Source organism: Macaca mulatta, chromosome 18, assembly GCF_049350105.2.
Source record: "Macaca mulatta isolate MMU2019108-1 chromosome 18, T2T-MMU8v2.0, whole genome shotgun sequence".
Lineage (NCBI taxonomy): Eukaryota > Metazoa > Chordata > Mammalia > Primates > Cercopithecidae > Macaca > Macaca mulatta.
The window spans coordinates 57,770,367-57,787,344 of record NC_133423.1 but is presented as its reverse complement, the minus strand read 5'-3'; the positions used below and the strand labels follow the sequence as shown (position 1 = coordinate 57,787,344).

The 16,978-nt window shown below is 38.7% G+C and overlaps 1 protein-coding gene across 47 annotated transcripts in view; it reads left to right on the top strand.

Moving 5' to 3' along the window:
* The window catches only part of DTNA (dystrobrevin alpha), a 412,319-nt gene that overhangs the window by 198,994 nt on the left and 196,347 nt on the right, over positions 1-16,978 (top strand). For 24 of the 47 annotated variants that reach the window (XM_077974984.1, XM_077974975.1, XM_077974982.1 and 21 more), the window contains exon 2: positions 3,145-3,269. The exons of 2 other annotated variants lie outside the window; for them this stretch is intronic. Coding sequence is in view for 21 of the 45 variants with exons in the window: in XM_077974980.1 (XP_077831106.1) it covers positions 13,405-13,409 (5 nt within the window). In the remaining 24 variants the exon portion in view is untranslated. Of the gene's footprint in view, positions 1-3,144; positions 3,270-13,235; positions 13,410-16,978 lie in introns of all 47 variants that reach the window. 21 more of the 47 variants (XM_077974980.1, XM_077974967.1, XM_077974942.1 and 18 more) reach the window with 2 other exon arrangements.

The following is a 16,978-nucleotide window of genomic DNA, read 5'->3' as shown; positions in this document are numbered from 1 at the left end:
GAAATACTTCTTTCTTTATGGTACTCTGTGGTAAGACACTGGCTCCTAACTCCAGTCCAGACCCTGGCTGAAAGCTTTTATGGGAGCTTAGTAAAGAATACAATATTTTTATTTTATACCATGACACTAAAATTTAATTTCTAACCACAAGTCAGCCATCCTAGAATTTAAGTTAGCTGACCTGTAATTTAAATAAGAATTTAAAGAGAGAAGGGGCCAGGCACGATGGTTCATGCCTGTAATCCCACCATGTTGGGAGGCTGAGGTGGGCGGATTGTTTGAGCTCAGATATTTGAGACCAGCCTGGGCAACATAGCAAAATCTCATCTCCAAAAAATACAAAAATTAACTGAGTGTGGTGCTGAGCACCTGCAGTCCCAGCTACTCAGGAGGCTGAGATGGGAAGATTGCTTGAGCCTGAGGAGTTTGAGGCTGCAGTGAGCCACAATCATGCCACTGCACTCAGTATGGGTAAGAGAGCAAGACCTTGTCTCAAAGAGAGAGAGAATGGAGAAAGGTATCATTTTTATTCCCACCCAATGTTCATGTGACAATTTTGCTTTACAAGTGTCCAGTAGGCTACAGGAAGAGTAGAGTAGGATTGATGCCTTTAATTCACTAGCCACTTGGGAAGCTGCCACCCTCAGGTGAAAGAAAGAGTAGAAAGAATTGAGGGTATTTAACTCTGCATACTCTGGAGTTGCCATGCAGGATAGAAGCCAAGAATGGTAGGGATGGATCTGCCTCCAGATTAGACAACTAACTTCTTTTAATCACTATCTGTGGTATATGGGGTGAAATGGGGCCACTTCTTGGTAGAAGAGGAACAGCAGAATCTAAAGCTGGCTTGTGATCCAGAGACCACCCAAGGTGCAACTTTTATGAATCATAGATCCTGGTCAAGATGTCAACCTGGACCACCCATGTGGTACTTTAACACAGTGTCTCTATCTGAGCATTGTTTAGGCCCCCTCCAAATCTACTGCAGTCTAGAGTAACCCATTGGACCTGCACAAAGAAAAAAGAAATATGCAAGTCATCCTTCCCAAAATTGTCAGGTACAGGAGCAACAACCAGCAGCCAAATCCTAAGAGGTCCCTAGAACAATACCAGGTGATTTCTTGAGTGATTCTACATCACCAGATAGAGCTGGATATAAGTTTATCTCACTTTATTATATACATAGATATAGCCTAAGGTGAAAATATAATACATTAGATTGTATGCGATTTTCATTTCTTTCCAGGTACTATGGCTTAGAGAGCTGTGTTCATGAGGAGAAATATTTTTAATATATAACTTATTCTCAGATATATAGGTCTAATCTACTCCAACTCCAATTTTAAAAGAAATAATAGCATGTACTTTAAGAAACAAAAAATATCTGAAAGTACTACTGTTGTAATAATACATTTAATTCAAAGAATGTCAAACAGATGTGTGTGCCTAGAATCATAGCATGGGGAAAGACTGTTGGGTCCGAATGTCACAGAACAGTGGTTAATTGTGTAGTGAATGTCTCTTTAGATCATATTAAATTGTATTAGGTCATTCTCACACTACTATAAAGAACTGCCCATGACTGGGTAATTTATAAAGGAAAGAAGTATAACTGACTCAGTTCCAGATGGCTGGTGAGGCCTCAGGAAACTTACAATCATGGTGGAAGTGGAAGCAAACACGTCCTTCTTCATGTGGCAGCAAGAGAAAGAATTGCCGAGCAAAGAGGGAAAAGCCCCTATACTGTCACAAGAACAGCATGGGGATAATAGCCTCCATGAGTCAATTATCTCCTATTGGGCCCCTCCCATGATATGTGGGGATTATGAGAACTACAAGTCAAGATGAGATTTGGGTGGGGACACAGCAACACCATATCATAAATAAACCTCACGTAATAATGAACATGCCTGATAACTTAGATAAGAGGAAGGGGAAGATTTTGTTATAGAATTTTCTTTATGTACCTCAAATCATAGGAAGCCTGAACCCAGTCATGAAAGCTAAAATAATTATTGTGTTCATTTTAGATAACCTGGGTTGGGAGAGGAAAGCATGGGGTGGGAGTCAGAAGCAGAAGGCACCCATCACTCAGCAAAGGTGCAGAGCTGGGTTCCTTCCATCCCTTTCCTTTCCATCCCCATTGCCACCAGATGCCTTGTCCCTTTTACTTTACTGTGTCCCTCCTCCCCACACTTTTCCTGCATCTTAACATGAGATTCCCTAAGCTTCAAAGTTTTGCTGCTTCAAGCCATCTGGCACCTGGGATAGTAACACCCAGCCTGTTTGTTCACAGGAAGAAGCAAGGAGGAAAGGGTGAGGAGGAAGAGAACACTGGGGAGGACTGGCTGAGGGGAGATGATGAGTGGGGTGCCTGGGTCACTCCCAGGCATAGGGTTGGGGATCTTGGGCATTGGGGAGGGCAGTCTAGAGCTGTGTCTTTCAGTTCTTATTTAGAAATTTTCTCAGAAGGCAAAAGCATATAAAATCATTCAGCTTAGTTAAGAAAAATTAACAGCCAATCTTGTGAAATATTTACAATGTATATGTCATTACTATACAACATAATCATATGGATTATTAAGTAACATTAGGTTGCCTTTGTAGTCCACCTTGTTGTAGTCCACTCTTACAGGGTATCTACTTAAGACTGCTCAAGCTCAATCCATCAGAGGAAATGTTAGTCCAAGGGTTCTGATCTTAGTAGTACTTTACTTGGCTTTAGTAAAAATTGTGGCAATAAAATATTCCAGAAAACTATCTGCTTGGAAAACAAAGAAGATTCCATGTTTTCCCATTTCTGGTTTTACAATCAACTAAATCCATAGAGCTATATCAGGAACCCGAGGTTCCAGGTCACTCTCTATCTTTAACCAGCTTTTAAATCTTGGATGATCACTTCATCCCTCTGGGACTCACTGTCCTCATCAGTGAAATGACTTCTACCATAAATGTCTATTTTTATAAATATTTCTTATACCAAATGAAAAGCAAAGTTCCAAATTGCATATGTTATTAATAGAGGATATGGGGATTTATAAAATATCATATGTTCTAGATCTGCCAATTCTGGCTTCCTGTTTGTGTAATAAATATAGAAGTATGAATTGCTTAGCTAAATAAAAGTCTACTTTCTCATTGCAGATAAATAGGATTTACCAATCCTTGGATGAAGTGCTTGGGAAGTCTTTAAGTGCCATAATCAACTGCCATTTCAAAGAATATAGATGGTTTTGAAAAGTTCATGCTGTCCCTTCATTGAATTTTAGGTGAGTGTGTTTTAAGACAAAGAACTTAAGATGAATATTGAACTGTTTCTCTTTAAAGTGATCCTCTCCTTTGCTTGAAAAGAAAATGGGTTTAAATATTATCAATGCTGAGGGGGAGCAAGATGGCTAAATAAATATTATCAATGCCTTTCAGTTTCGCATCTTTAGTGAGGTTCCAGACAATGAAAGACTTACTCTCTTTATTTTTTGTTTATTTATTGTTAGTATTATTATCAGAAACCATCTGAACTGTGAGCTCTATAACATGGAAGTTGTCTTGACCATCACTTCCTGGTTTCTATTAAGCAAATGCCAAAATGCTTCATTCTATTCTAAAGGTTATATGATTTGTAAAATATAAAATGTATTTAATATCAGAGTAATAAACCAGAATGAGACAAAATTTTTGATGGCATAAACTGAATGAAAATTTGATGGTGATAATAATGGTTTAATCACTAACAAATCTGTGTTTGAGATAGGGATAACATTTTAGATGCTGCTTATTGGGAGATTTTACTTAGAATTAAAAGTAGGGCATGGTTGAAGGCAGGTGTGCTAAATTTTTAAAGTGCTATGTACAATTAAGCACCCCCCACACACACACACACATTAAGCTTTGTTTTGTCTGGCCATAAAATGGATGAATAAATATATTTTACATCATCATATGTCATCACCTTTCCATGTTAGAAAACAGAAGAGCCTAAAATTGGTGCTTTAATATTAGTCTGATATATGCCGTCGCCATTTTTCAGCAGAATAGAGGGGAATGGAGAAAGTGAGTGGTGGTCATATTGAGGATATTGTGTGGCTTTCTACCTCCTCCTAAGTCTAGTTTTCAAAGTGTGGCTTTATTATGTACTTTGAAGAAAGGTGATCTTCAGAACACCAGCATATACCTATGTTTACAATTCCAATAAAATAATGCAGCTGACAGAGCATTGGCCACTGTCTAAATCTAATCTGAAAGGCAGAGATGCTTCCTTAATACTTTTGATTAGCTTCAAAATGATGGCAAATAATGCTTTCATAAACTTACGCGTGTATAAATTTGGTTTATGGAGATTGGATGTAGAACTAAAATGGTAATTCTATTTATTTACAAGATGTGTGTTGAACGCAGTTCCCAGAAGCTAAACTTGGTGCCCATCAAAAATACCAGTAAATCAGTTTGCCTAGTGTAACAGTTACTGTAGAAGAAGAAAATGAAAATGAAAAACTTTTTTTCTGAATCCTTTATTTTCCACCTGTGCCCATCTGTGCCTGTTACCTTCAGGGCCATTCCTTGCCCTGCCCCACCTCTGTTCATTCCACAGGAACTGACCCTATGGGCTGTATTTTCCAGCCACAGCCTCCCCTCCACTCCTACACCTTACCTCCAGCTTCTTCCAGTGACCCTGAACCCTGAACCTCATTAACACCACCTCTTCCCTTTTATCCCTTGAGAATCATGAGTGATAGTGCCTTTGGCTTCCTGAGACTGCTCATCTTTAATTTGATTCACCGTTCCCAATTTAGCTTCTCAGTTCTTTCATCTTTGTAATCATTTCCTTGTATTAAAGTTTATCATTTTAAATACTTAGAATATTTACTTTTCCCTTGGTTGAATCCTAACTAATCCATCAATACTTCATTAATTTCTTCCAAAATTATTGGAAGAAAAATGAACACGGATTACTTGCTGCTTAAGAAAACAAATGCTTCCTAAGAAATTAAATTTAAATGTAAAGTTGGGCAGGGTGTTTTTTCCTTTTTTTTTTTTTTTTTTTTTTTTTGAGACGGAGTCTCGCTCTGTCACCCAGGCTGGAGTGCGGTGGCCGGATCTCAGCTCACTGCAAGCTCCGCCTCCCGGGTTCACGCCATTCTCCCGCCTCAGCCTCCCGAGTAGCTGGGACTACAGGCACCCGCCACCTCGCCCGGCTAGTTTGTTTTTGTATTTTTTTAGTAATACTTTATACTAAGACATTGAGATATACATACAAAGAGGTCACAAGTAAGTGTATATCTCGATGAATTTTCACAAAGTGTATACTTCCAATCAGATCAAGAAGTAGATTACCAATGCTGCCAGAAGTCCTGCTCATGTGACCTTCCAGCCATTCCTCCAACAGAGGAAACCATCGTCATGGCTTATATGACCACTAACTAATTTTGCCTATTCTAGAAGTTTATCCAATGGAATCATACAGTATGTCATTTATTTATTTAGTAAAATTTATTTGAGAGCAGTTTAGGTCACCCAAAAATTGAGTGGAAAGTACAGTTTTTATATATCTGCCTACACACACACACACACACACACACACACACACACACACACACACACATACACAATGGGCATCCTCCACCAGAATAGTATATTTGTTACTATCAATGAACCTACATTAACCCATCATCACCTGAAGTCCACAGTTTACATTAGGGTACATTCTTGGTGTTGTGCATTCTATGGGCTTTGACAAATGCATAAATGACATGTTTCCATCACTGTGATATCATACAGAATAGTTTCACTGCCCTGAAACTCCTCTGTGCTCTGCCCATTCATCCCTCCCCCGCACCTCACTCTCATCTTTTCCCTGGCTCCATAGTTTTACCTTTTCCGAAATGTCATACGTTGAAATTATACAGTGTGTAGCCTTTTCAGATTGGCCTCTTTCACTCAGTAATATGCATTTAAGTCTCCTTCATGGCTTTTCATGGCTTGATAGTTCATTTTGTTTTAGTGTTGAGTAATATTCCACTGCCTGGATGTACCACATTTAATTGGTGTATTCACCTATTGGAGGACATTTTTGTTGTTTCCTTGTTTTGAAAATTATGAATAAAGCTGATGTAAACATCCAGGGTAGGTTTTTGTGTGGACATAAATTTTCAACTCATTTGGGTAAATATTTTAGGTTGGTGCAAAAGTAATTGCGGTTTTGCCATTACTTTTTGATTTAACTACTTTTGCCCCAACCTGATATCAAGGAGTGTCATTGCTGGATCATAGGGTAAAAATACGTTTACTTTTGTAGAAACTGCTGCACTGTCTTTCAAGGTAATTGTATCATTTTGCATTTCCACCAGCAACAAATAAGTGTCCTGTTGCTCCATATCCTCTCCAGCATTTGATGTCAGTGTTTTAGAATTTGGTCAATCTAATAGGTGTATACTTCTGATTTTAATTAGCAGTTCCCTAATGATGTTGAACATCTCTTCATATGCTTACTTTCTATCTTTGTATCTTCTTTGGTGAGGTGTCTGTTCAGATCTTTGGCCCATTTTTTAACTGGGTTGTTTTCTTATTGTTGAGAGTTAAAAGTTCTTTGTATATTATGGCTAATAATCCTTTATGACATGTGTCTTTTGAAAATAATTTCTCTTATCTCTGTCTTCTCTTGTCATTCTATTGAAGGTTTGTTTTTTTAAAAAACTGAAAAAAAAATTAAACTTAATATATTTAAAACTATATCCTCAGCTGTTGAATATTGTAACATTAATTCATTGCTGTTAACACAATCATTGTCAAGTTTCCCATTTTGCATATCAAATTAATGGGAAGATTTTTAAATTTTCAGATATATCCCAAGTATTATTTTTATTTTTAAAATATCCTCATTTCACAAATTTTACTATGTATAGTATAAGAACTTCTTAATCTCATTCCAACATTCACATTTAAATCAGTTTCATTCCAGCATTCACATTTAAATCTAAAGCTTCTGATTTACTTCATTTTGGTTCTTTTCACCTACAGTTGAAAGATCTGACCTCTCTATTTTAGTAATGGTTGTTTGCTACTTGAAGATGCTTTATGATCTGAACATTTCAAATTTCCTATAATAAATACTGGATGTATTGGAAAGCAATGTGACCAAGATCCCAGTGTCTGTCTTTCTTGATAACTAATCAGTTCACTCTATCTCAACAATTCCATTCGTTCTAAAGAGATTCCTTGGTATTAAAGTCGCTTTTCACTTAATCATTTTGGTACTTCATTTAGTTATTTTAAATAGAAGGGCCTTGCTATTTTCATTTCCTTCTCATTTATTTATGTAGACGTGTTCCTTTTCAATCTTGTCTCAGAGGTCATCTCGACTGCTCATCTGTCCATTTTAATGTACTGTGGTTGGACTCTAAAGGACATGGTGTTCCTTCTACCAACAATTTTCATCTATTCAACCAATGTTAATGTTGAACCTGCAATGCCTAATTTAGAATCCTTTCAGACAATGTGCAAATGCCATCATGAGCAGAATTTCTAAAACTCCTTTATCATCCTAAAGCTGAGAGACACAGGTATGAGGAGCTTCATGATACAGTTTAAGACAATGAATAACTGATATTGCCAATACAAGTCTTCCCCTTATTTGATACAGCTCTAAAAATTCTAACCATTAACATTTCTCTCTAGCTTATATAAATGAGATTTTATAAAATTATAATTTTTAAAAAGTGCCCTTGGATGGAAAAATGCACCCATTAATTATATATACTACATAATATGTAAATCTAATGAATTAGCAAGGAAGAGACCCCTGAAACAATGGTACAAACATTCAGCTCTGGAAGTTTTGGTACACATATGTAGGAAATGATCACACCAACTTTATGATGTTGCCTGTTGGGTCAAGGGAAACACCTGACATCAAAGATAACTCAGGCTGAACAGATCTTAATGTCACATTGGGAGAGAGGGGTGAGAAGAGTTGGAGGTATTAGTCCTTACAATAATGAACAACATTGTGATGGGAGATTTTTTAATATATATATGTACTTTAGGTTCTGGGATACATGTGCAGAATGTGCAGGTTTGCTGCATAGGTATACAGGTGCCATGGTGGTTTGCTTTACCCATCAACCCATCATCTACATTAGGTATTTCTCCTAATGCTATCCCTCCCCTTGCCCCTCACCCCCCAACAGGCCCTGGTGTGTGATGTTCCCCTCCCTGTGCCCATATGTTCTCATTGTTCAACTCCCACTTATGAGTGAGAACACACAGTGTTTGGTTTTCTGTTCCTGTGTTAGTTTGCTGAGAATGATGGTTTCCAGCTTCATCCATATCCCTGCAAAGGACATGAACTCATTCTTTTTTTGGCTACATAGAATTCCATGGTGTATATGTGCCACATTTTCTTTATCCAGTCTAGCATTGATGGGCATTTGGGGCTGTTCCAAGTGTTTGCTTCTATGAATAGTGCTGCAATAAACATACGTGTGCATGTGTCTTTATAGTAGAATGATTTATAATCCTTTGGGTATATACCCAGTAATGGGATTGCTACGTCAAATGATATTTCTGGTTCTAGATCCTTGAGGAATCGCCACACTGTCTTCCACAATGATTGAATTAGTTTACACTCCCACCAACAGTGTAAAAGCATTCCTATTTCTCCACATCCTTCCAGCATCTGTTGTTTCCTGACTTTTCAATGATTGCCATTCTAACTGGCATGAGATGGTATCTCATTGTGGTTTTGATTTGCATTTTTCTAATGACCAGTGATGATGAGCTTATTTTCGTATGTTTTTTGGCGACATAAATGTCTCCTTTTGAAAAGTGTCTGTTCATATCATTTGTCCACTTTTTGATGGGGTTGTTTTTTTCTTGTAACTTTGTTTAAGTTCCTTATAGATTCTGGATATTAGCCCTTTGTCAGATGAGTAGATTGCAAAAATTTTCTCCCATTCTGTAGATTTCCTCTTCACTCTAATGCTAGTTTCTTTTGCTGTGCAGAAGCTCTTTACTTTAATTAGATCCCATTTGTGAATTTTGGCTTTTGTTGCCATTGCTTTTGGTGTTTTAGTCATGAAGTCTTTGCCCATGCCTATGTCCTAAATGGTTTTGCCTAGGTTTTCTTCTAGGGTTTTTATGATTTTAGGCCTTAGATCTAAGTGTTTAATCCATTTTGAGTTATTTTCTGTATGAGGTGTAAGGAAGGGGTCCAGTTTCAGTTTTCTGCATATGGCTAGCCAGTTTTCCCAACACCATTTATTAAATAGGGAATGCTCTCCCCATTGCTTGTTTTTGTCAGGTTTGTCAAAGATCAGATGGTTGTAGATGTGTGGTGTTATTTCTGAGGCCTCTGTTGTGTTCTATTGGTCTATATATTTGTTTTGATACCAGGTCCATGCTGTTTTGGTTACTATAGCCTTGTAGTATTGTTTAAGTTAGGTAGCATGATGCCTCCAGCTTTGTTCTTTTTGCTTAGGATTGTCTTGGCTATACAGGCTCTTTTTTGTTTCCATATGAAATTTAAAGTAGTCTTTTCTAATTCTGTGAAGAAAGTCAATGGCGCTTGATGGGAATGGCATTGAATCTGTAAATTACTTTGGGCAGTATGGCCATTTTCACAATACTGATTCTTCCTATCCATGAACATAGAATGTTTTTCCATTTGTTTGTGTCATCTCTTCTTTCCTTGAGCAGTGGTTTGTCCTTCATATCCCTCGTAAGTTGTATTCCTAGGTATTTTATTCTCTTTGTAACAACTGTGAATGGGAGTTTGCTCATGATTTGGCTCTCTGGTTGTCTATTACTGCTATATAGGAATGCTTGTAATTTTTGCACGTTGGTTTTGTATCCTGACACTGCTGAATTTGCTTATCAGCTTAACGAGGTTTTGGGCTGAGACGATGGGGCTTTCTAAATATACAATCACGTCATCTGCAAACAGAGATAATTTGACTTCCTCTCTTCCTATTTGAATACCCTTCATTTCTTTCTCTTGCCTGATTGCCCTGGGCAGAAATTCCAATACTGTATTGAATAGGAGTGGTGAGAGGGCATCCTTGTCTTGTGCTGGTTTTCAAAGGGAGTGCTTCCAGCTTTTGCCCATTCAGTATGATTTTGGCTGTGGGTTTGTCATAAATAGCTCTTATTATTTTGAGATATGTTCCATCAATACCTAGTTTATTGAGTGTTTTTAGCATGAAAGGGTGTTGAATTTTATTGAAGGCCTTTTCTGCATCTATTGAGATAATCATGTGGTTTTTGTCATTGGTTCTGTTTATATGATGGATTACGTTTATTGATTTGTGTATGTTGAGCCAGCCTTGCATCCCAGGATGAAGCCGACTTGATCGTGGTGGATAACCGTTTTGATATGCTGCTGGATTCAGTTTGCCAGTATGTTATTGAGGATTTTTGCATAAATGTTCATCAGGGATATTGGCCTAAAATGTTCTTTTTTTGTTGTGTCTCTGCCGGGTGTTGGTATCAGGATGATGCTGACCTCTTTAAATGATTTAGGGTGGAGTCCCTCTTTTTCTGTTGTTTGGAATTGTTTCAGAAGGAATGGTACCAGCTCCTGTTTGTACCTCTGGTAGAATTCGGCTATGAATCCATCTAGTCTCGGGACTTTTTCAGTTGTTGTTGTTGGTAGACTATTAATTACTGCCTCAATTTCCGAACTTGTGACTGGTCTATTCAGGGATTCGACTTCTTCTTTGTTTAGTTTTGGGAGGGTGTATGTGTCCAAGAATTTATCCATTTCTCCTAGATTTTCTGGTTTATTTGCATAGGGGTGTTTATAGTATTCTCTGATCGTAATTTGTATTTCTGTGAGATCAGTAGTGATTTCGCCTTTATCATTTTTATTGTGCCTATTTGATTCTTCTCTCTTTTCCTCTTTATTAGTCTAGCTAGCGGTCTATCTATTTTGTTTATCTTTTCAAAAAACCAGCTCCTGGATTCATTGATTTTTTGAAGGGTTTTTCACGTCTCTATCTCCTTCAGTTCTGCTCTGATCTTAGTTATTTCTTGTCTTTTGCTAACTTTTGGATTTGCTTCTTGCTTATCTAGTTCTTTCAATTGTGATGTTAGGGTGTTGATTTTAGCTCTTTCCTGCTTTCTTCTGTGGGCATTTGGTGTTATAAATTTCCCTCTAAACACTGCCATAGCTGTGTCCCAGAGATTCTGGTACATTCTGTCTTTCTCCTCATTGGTTTCAAAGAACATCTTTATTTCTGACTTAATTTTGTTATTTACCCAGTAGTCATTCAGGAGCAGGTTGTTCAGTTTACATGTGGTTGTGCGGTTTTGAGTGAGTTTCTTAATCCAGAGTTCTAATTTGATTGCATTGTGGTCTGAGAGACAGTTTATTATGATTTTCATTCTTTTGCATTTGCTGAGCAGTGTTTTACTTCCAATTATGTGGTCAATTTTAGAATAAGTGCTATGTGGTGCTGAGAAGAATGTATATTCTGTTGATTTGGGTGGAGAGTTCTGTAAATGTCTATTAGGTCTGCTTGGTCCAAAGCTGAGTTCAAGTTCTGAATATCCTTGTTAATCTTCTGTCTCGTTGATCTAATGTTGACAGTAGGGTGTTAAAGTCTCCCATTATTATTGTGTGGGAGTATAAGTCTCTTTGTAAGTCTCTAAGAACTTGCTTTATGAATCTGGGTGCTCCTGTATTGGGTGCATATATATTTAGGATTGTTAGCTCTTCTTGTTGCATTGATCCCTTTACCATTATGTAATGCCCTTCTTTGTCTTTTTTGATATTTGTTGGTTTAAAGTCTGTTTTATCAGAGACTAGGATTGCAACTTCTGCTTTTTTTTTTTTTTTTTTCCGCTTTCCATTTGCTTGGTAAGTCTTCCTCCATCCTTTTATTTTGAGCTTATGTGTGTCTTTGCACATGAGATGGGTCTCCTGAATACAGCACACTGATGGGTCTTGACTCTTTATCCAATTCGCCAATCTGTGCCTTTTCATTGGGGCGTTTAGCCCATTTACATTTAAGGTTATTATTGTTATGTGTGAATTGACCCTGTCATTATGATGCTAGCTGGTTATTTTGCCCATTAGTTAATGCAGTTTCTTCATAGTGTGGATGGTATATACAATTTGGTTTGTTTTTGCTGTGGCTGGTACTGGTTTTTCCCTTCCATATTTAGTGCTTCCTTCAGGAGCTCTTGTAAGGCAGGCCTGATGGTGACAAAATCCCTTAGTATTTGCTTGTCTGTAAAGGATTTTATTTCTCCTTCACTTATGAAGCTTAGTTTGGCTGGATAGGAAATTCTGGGTTGGAAATTCTTTTCTTTAAGAATGTTGAATATTGGCCTCCACTCTCTTCTGGTTTGTAGGATTTCTGCTGAGAGATCCACTGTTAGTCTGATGGGCTTCCCTTTGTGGGTAACCCGATCTTTCTGTCTGGCTGCCCTTAATATTTTTTCCTTCATTTCAACCTTGGTGAATCTGACAATTATGTGTCTTGGGGTTGCTCTTCTTGAGGAGTATCTTTGTGGTGTTGTCTGTATTTCCTGAATTTAAATGTTGGCCTGTCTTGCTAGATTGAGGAAGTTCTCCTGGATAATATCCTGAAGTGTGCTTTCTTAGTTCCATTCTCCCTGTCACTTTCAGGTACACCAATCAAATGTAGGTTTTGAATTTTCACCTAGTACCATATGTCTTGGAGGCTTTGTTTTTTCTTTTTCATTCTTTTTTCTCTTGTCTTCATGCTTTATTTCATTAGGTTGATCTTCAATCTCTGATATCCTTTATTCTGCTTGATCGATTCAGCTATTGATACTTGTATATGCTTCACGAAGTTCTCGTGCTGTGTTTTTCACCTCCATCAGGTCATTTATGTTCTTCTCTAAACTGGTTATTCTAGTTAGCAATTCCTCTAACCTGTTATCAAGGTTCTTAGCTTCCTTGCATTGGGTTAGAACATGTTCCTTTACCTCAGAGGAGTTTGTTATTACCCACCTTCTGAAGGCTGTTTGTCAAACTCATTCTCTGTCCAGTTTTGTTCCCTTGCTGGCAAAGAATTGTGATCCTTTGGAGAAGAGGAGTTGTGGTTTTTGGAATTTTCAGCCTTTTTGCACTGCTTTTTCCTCATCTTCATGGATTTATCTACCTTTGGTCTTTGATGTTGGTGACCTTCAGATGGAGTTTTTGCGTGGTCATTTTTTTGTTGTTTTTGATGTTGATGCTATTGCTTTCTGATTGTTAGTTTTCCTTCTAATAGGCCCCTCTGCTACAGGTCTGCTGGAGTTTGCTGGAGGTCCACTCCAGACCCTGTTTGCCTGGGTATCACCAGTGAAGCCTGCAGAACAGCAAAGATTGCTGCCTGCTCCTTCCTCTGGAAGCTTCATCCCAGAGGGGGCCCACCAGAATGCCAGCCAGACCTCTTCTGTATGAGGTATCTATCGACCCCTGCTGGGAGGTATCTCCCCATCAGGAGGCATGGGGGTCAGGGACTCACTTGAGGAGGCATTCTGTCGCTTAGCAGAGCTCAAGTGCTGTGCTGGGAGATCTGCTGCTCTCTGCAGAGCTGGCAGGCAGAAATGTTTAAGTCTGGTGAAGCTGTGCCCACAGCTGCCCCTTCCCCCAGGTGCTCTGTTCCAGGGAGATGGGAGTTTTATCTATAAGCCCTTGACTGGGGCTGCTGCCTTTCTTTCAGAGATGCCCTGCCCAGAGAAGAGGAATCTAGAGAGGCAGTCTGGCTACAGTGGCTTTGCAGTGTTGTGGTGGGCACCGCCCAGTGTTGTGGTGGGCATCGCCCAGTCTGAACTCCCGGTAGCTTTGTTTACACTGTAAGGGGAAGACCCCCAACTCAAGCCTCAGTAATGGTGGATGCCCCTCCCTCCACCAAACTTGAGCGTCATAGGTTGACTTCAGACTGCTGTGCTGACAGTGAGAATTTCAAGCCAGTGGATCTTAGCTTGCTGGCTTCCTTTGGGGTGGGATCCGCTAAGCACTTGGCTTCCTGGCTTCAGCCCCCTTCCCAGGGGAGTAAACAGTTCTGTCTCACTGGCATTCCAGGCACCACTGGGTTACAAAAAGAAAACTCCCGCAGCTAGCTTGGTGTCTGCCCAAACAGCTGCCTTGTTTTGTACTTGAAACCCAGGTCCCATGTGGCGTAGGCACCCAAGAACATCTCCTCGTCCACAGGTTGTGAAGACCATGGGAAAAGTGTAGTAACTGGGCCAGATAGCACCCTTCCTCATGGCAAGGTCCTTCATGACTTCCCTTGGCTAGGGGAGGGAATTCTCCGACCTCTTGCACTTCCCAGGTGAGGCGATGCCCCACCCTGCTTCGGCTGGCCCTCTGTGGGCTGCACCCACTGTCTAACCAGTCCCATTGAGAGGAACTGGGTACATCAGTTGGAAATGCAGAAATCATCTGCCTATTGCGTTGTTTTCACTGGGAGCTGCAGACTGGAGCTCTTTCTATTCAGCTATCTTGCCACAATGGGAGATTTTAAATAACTTGTTCTCAAGTAATTCAGATAGGTGATTTTAATCATGATGTAATCTCAAGTACCTCTGCTGAACCACAGAGTATGATGTTAGAAAACACAAATGTGTTTAAATGCAGAAATCATCTTTTATCCATCTTTGTATCCCTGGAAACTAACACAGTGCTTGGCACACTATTAATACTTTCTAAATAAATGGCTGGTGATTAAGGGCAAAGGCACAAAGCAATGCTGGCTAATGCTTACTGAGTTATTATTTTATGCGAGAAATTGTTCTATATTCTCTCTTTCATGCCTAAACAACCCTATGACATAGGCACTATTATTATCTCCTTTTTTAAGGATTAGGAAACTCAGGTCCACAGAAGTTAAATAACCTGCCTGAGGTTAAGTAAGTTGAAGGTGAAAATTCAAATCCAGACAGCCTGGCTTTGGGGGCTGAGCTACTAATTATGATGCTCCACTGCCTCTGAGGTAAAATAATCACCGAGTAATTTTAAAACACAGAAGCAACATTTTGTATTATTTAAAAACATTCTGTCATTTCAGAGTACGCCTGTATTAACAGACCTGCCCAAATCATGAACGCTCACTTTGAACAGAAATTCCATCTTTTCTGTATTCTTCCTCCCCTTTCCTTTTAAAACATGACTGACTAACCTAACTTTCTAACTTACGTTCAGATCTCATCATTTTCTTTCTTCAGTGATTTGTTCTATCTCAAATATCCCATTGCTCCTTTTACAAGATTGCTTAAGGATGTGTAATCTTGAGCAAGTTACTTAACCTCTCTGAGTGTCAGTTGACCAAGCTGAAAAGATAAGTCTATTTCCTTTCAAGGACTAGGAAACAATACCTATAAAACAAAGCACAATGGAGTTCCTGATGCATTGCATGTACGAAACGAGCAGTTGAAAATATCATCTAAGTACTCTCATCCACCTTGGTTTCAAAGCCAGCATTGACTGCCCCATCCGAAGAAAATCTGTGTCTTGTGTTCCTTAGCATGTCATAATACTGGTACAATGGACCTCTTGGGTCTCACTGCCTACCTTTGCTCCCCATCAGCTGATCTTTGCTAATACAAGGATATTTTGCCTTTCCTAAGCCATGCTCTTATTCCTTTACTTCTGCACATGCTGGTTCTTCTGCCTAGATGCTCCTCCCATCCACACTCCACCCCCAAATCCCCCTTATCCACATACACTCATGTACTCTTTCGTAACTTGCAATATGCTAGTCATCTTTCAATATCCAGCACAGCTGTTGCTGTTACCCTTTCACTAAAGTCACTGATGAACTTCTCATGGATTATAGTTATGTGTCCTGTCTTTGAATGCACATAGACTTTGGGGTATTTTTAGGAGATCAGCACCTAGTGTAGACAGCAGAAAGAAAATCAACCTTCATTATCAATCACAGCACCATATTGTAACTTCTCATGTTATTTGTCTCTCTTTCTTCTGAATTTTTCATCAAAGACAAATGCCAAGTCTCCTCCTGTTTGAAGTTCCTATACCAAGTTCAGAAGTAGTCTTCCTTTCTGGTTTTGAATGAAGTATGGAGGGTCATATTTTGAGATAAATTTGAATGCTTTCAGTGTAGTTAAGATCATAATATTTTATCCAGCCATTAGAAGTAGAAGAGGAGCTCCGTCCTGGGGAAGGAAACCTCGCAGAGGGGGTCTGTGGCACTCTGTGCCAAGCACCAAAGCAGACTTTCCATGAACATTATCTTATTTAATCTTCATAATAACCCCACAAATTAACTATTATTATCCCTGTTATTCAGAGAAAAAAACTGGGGTTCCAGTAGCTTAGCTAACTTGCCAATGTTGTATTTCTGGTAAGTGGCAGAATGAGAATGTTAGATCTTTCCTCTGCAGCAAACTGCCACTCTAAAAGAGCTTTCCAATTTAATCCTATAAGAAGAATGTGTATGTTAGATAGTGTTAAAAATTTCCATTTAAAACATTTCCCGAGGAGTAAGCTATTTATAACTGCACAGATCTTTACTCATTGGCAAATAAGTTTATGTTTAGGTTGACGCTAAAATTAGCATTATTTCTGTTCAACAAGAGTTAAAAAGATGTAGCACCTTGTGGTTCTGCAACCTACTTATACAAAATCTTCTTTATTGATGTGCACATAAGCCTGGAAATGATGGTATCTAAAGCTGTAGAGTGATAGAATTTTAGTGCTAAATGTTATCTAGGATTACCACTGGAGGTGGAGTCTCTTTAAGGCAAGAGTTTCTGTCTCTCTTTCTTTTTTCTCCTTAAGAACATTTATGAAATAAATATTTATGACTAATTATAAAAGAATTTGTTTAGAATGCAAAAACATTTCCTAGATATAGTGATACTATTAGCACTTCTTAAAGAAATACATAAACACATTCTGAAATTTTTATAGCACTATTCAAGGGCCATGCATAAGAATAATAATGTATATGAATAAGCTCAAAATTAAATTTAATTGCAAAAGTCAGCATCCATAGAGAAGGGTTCT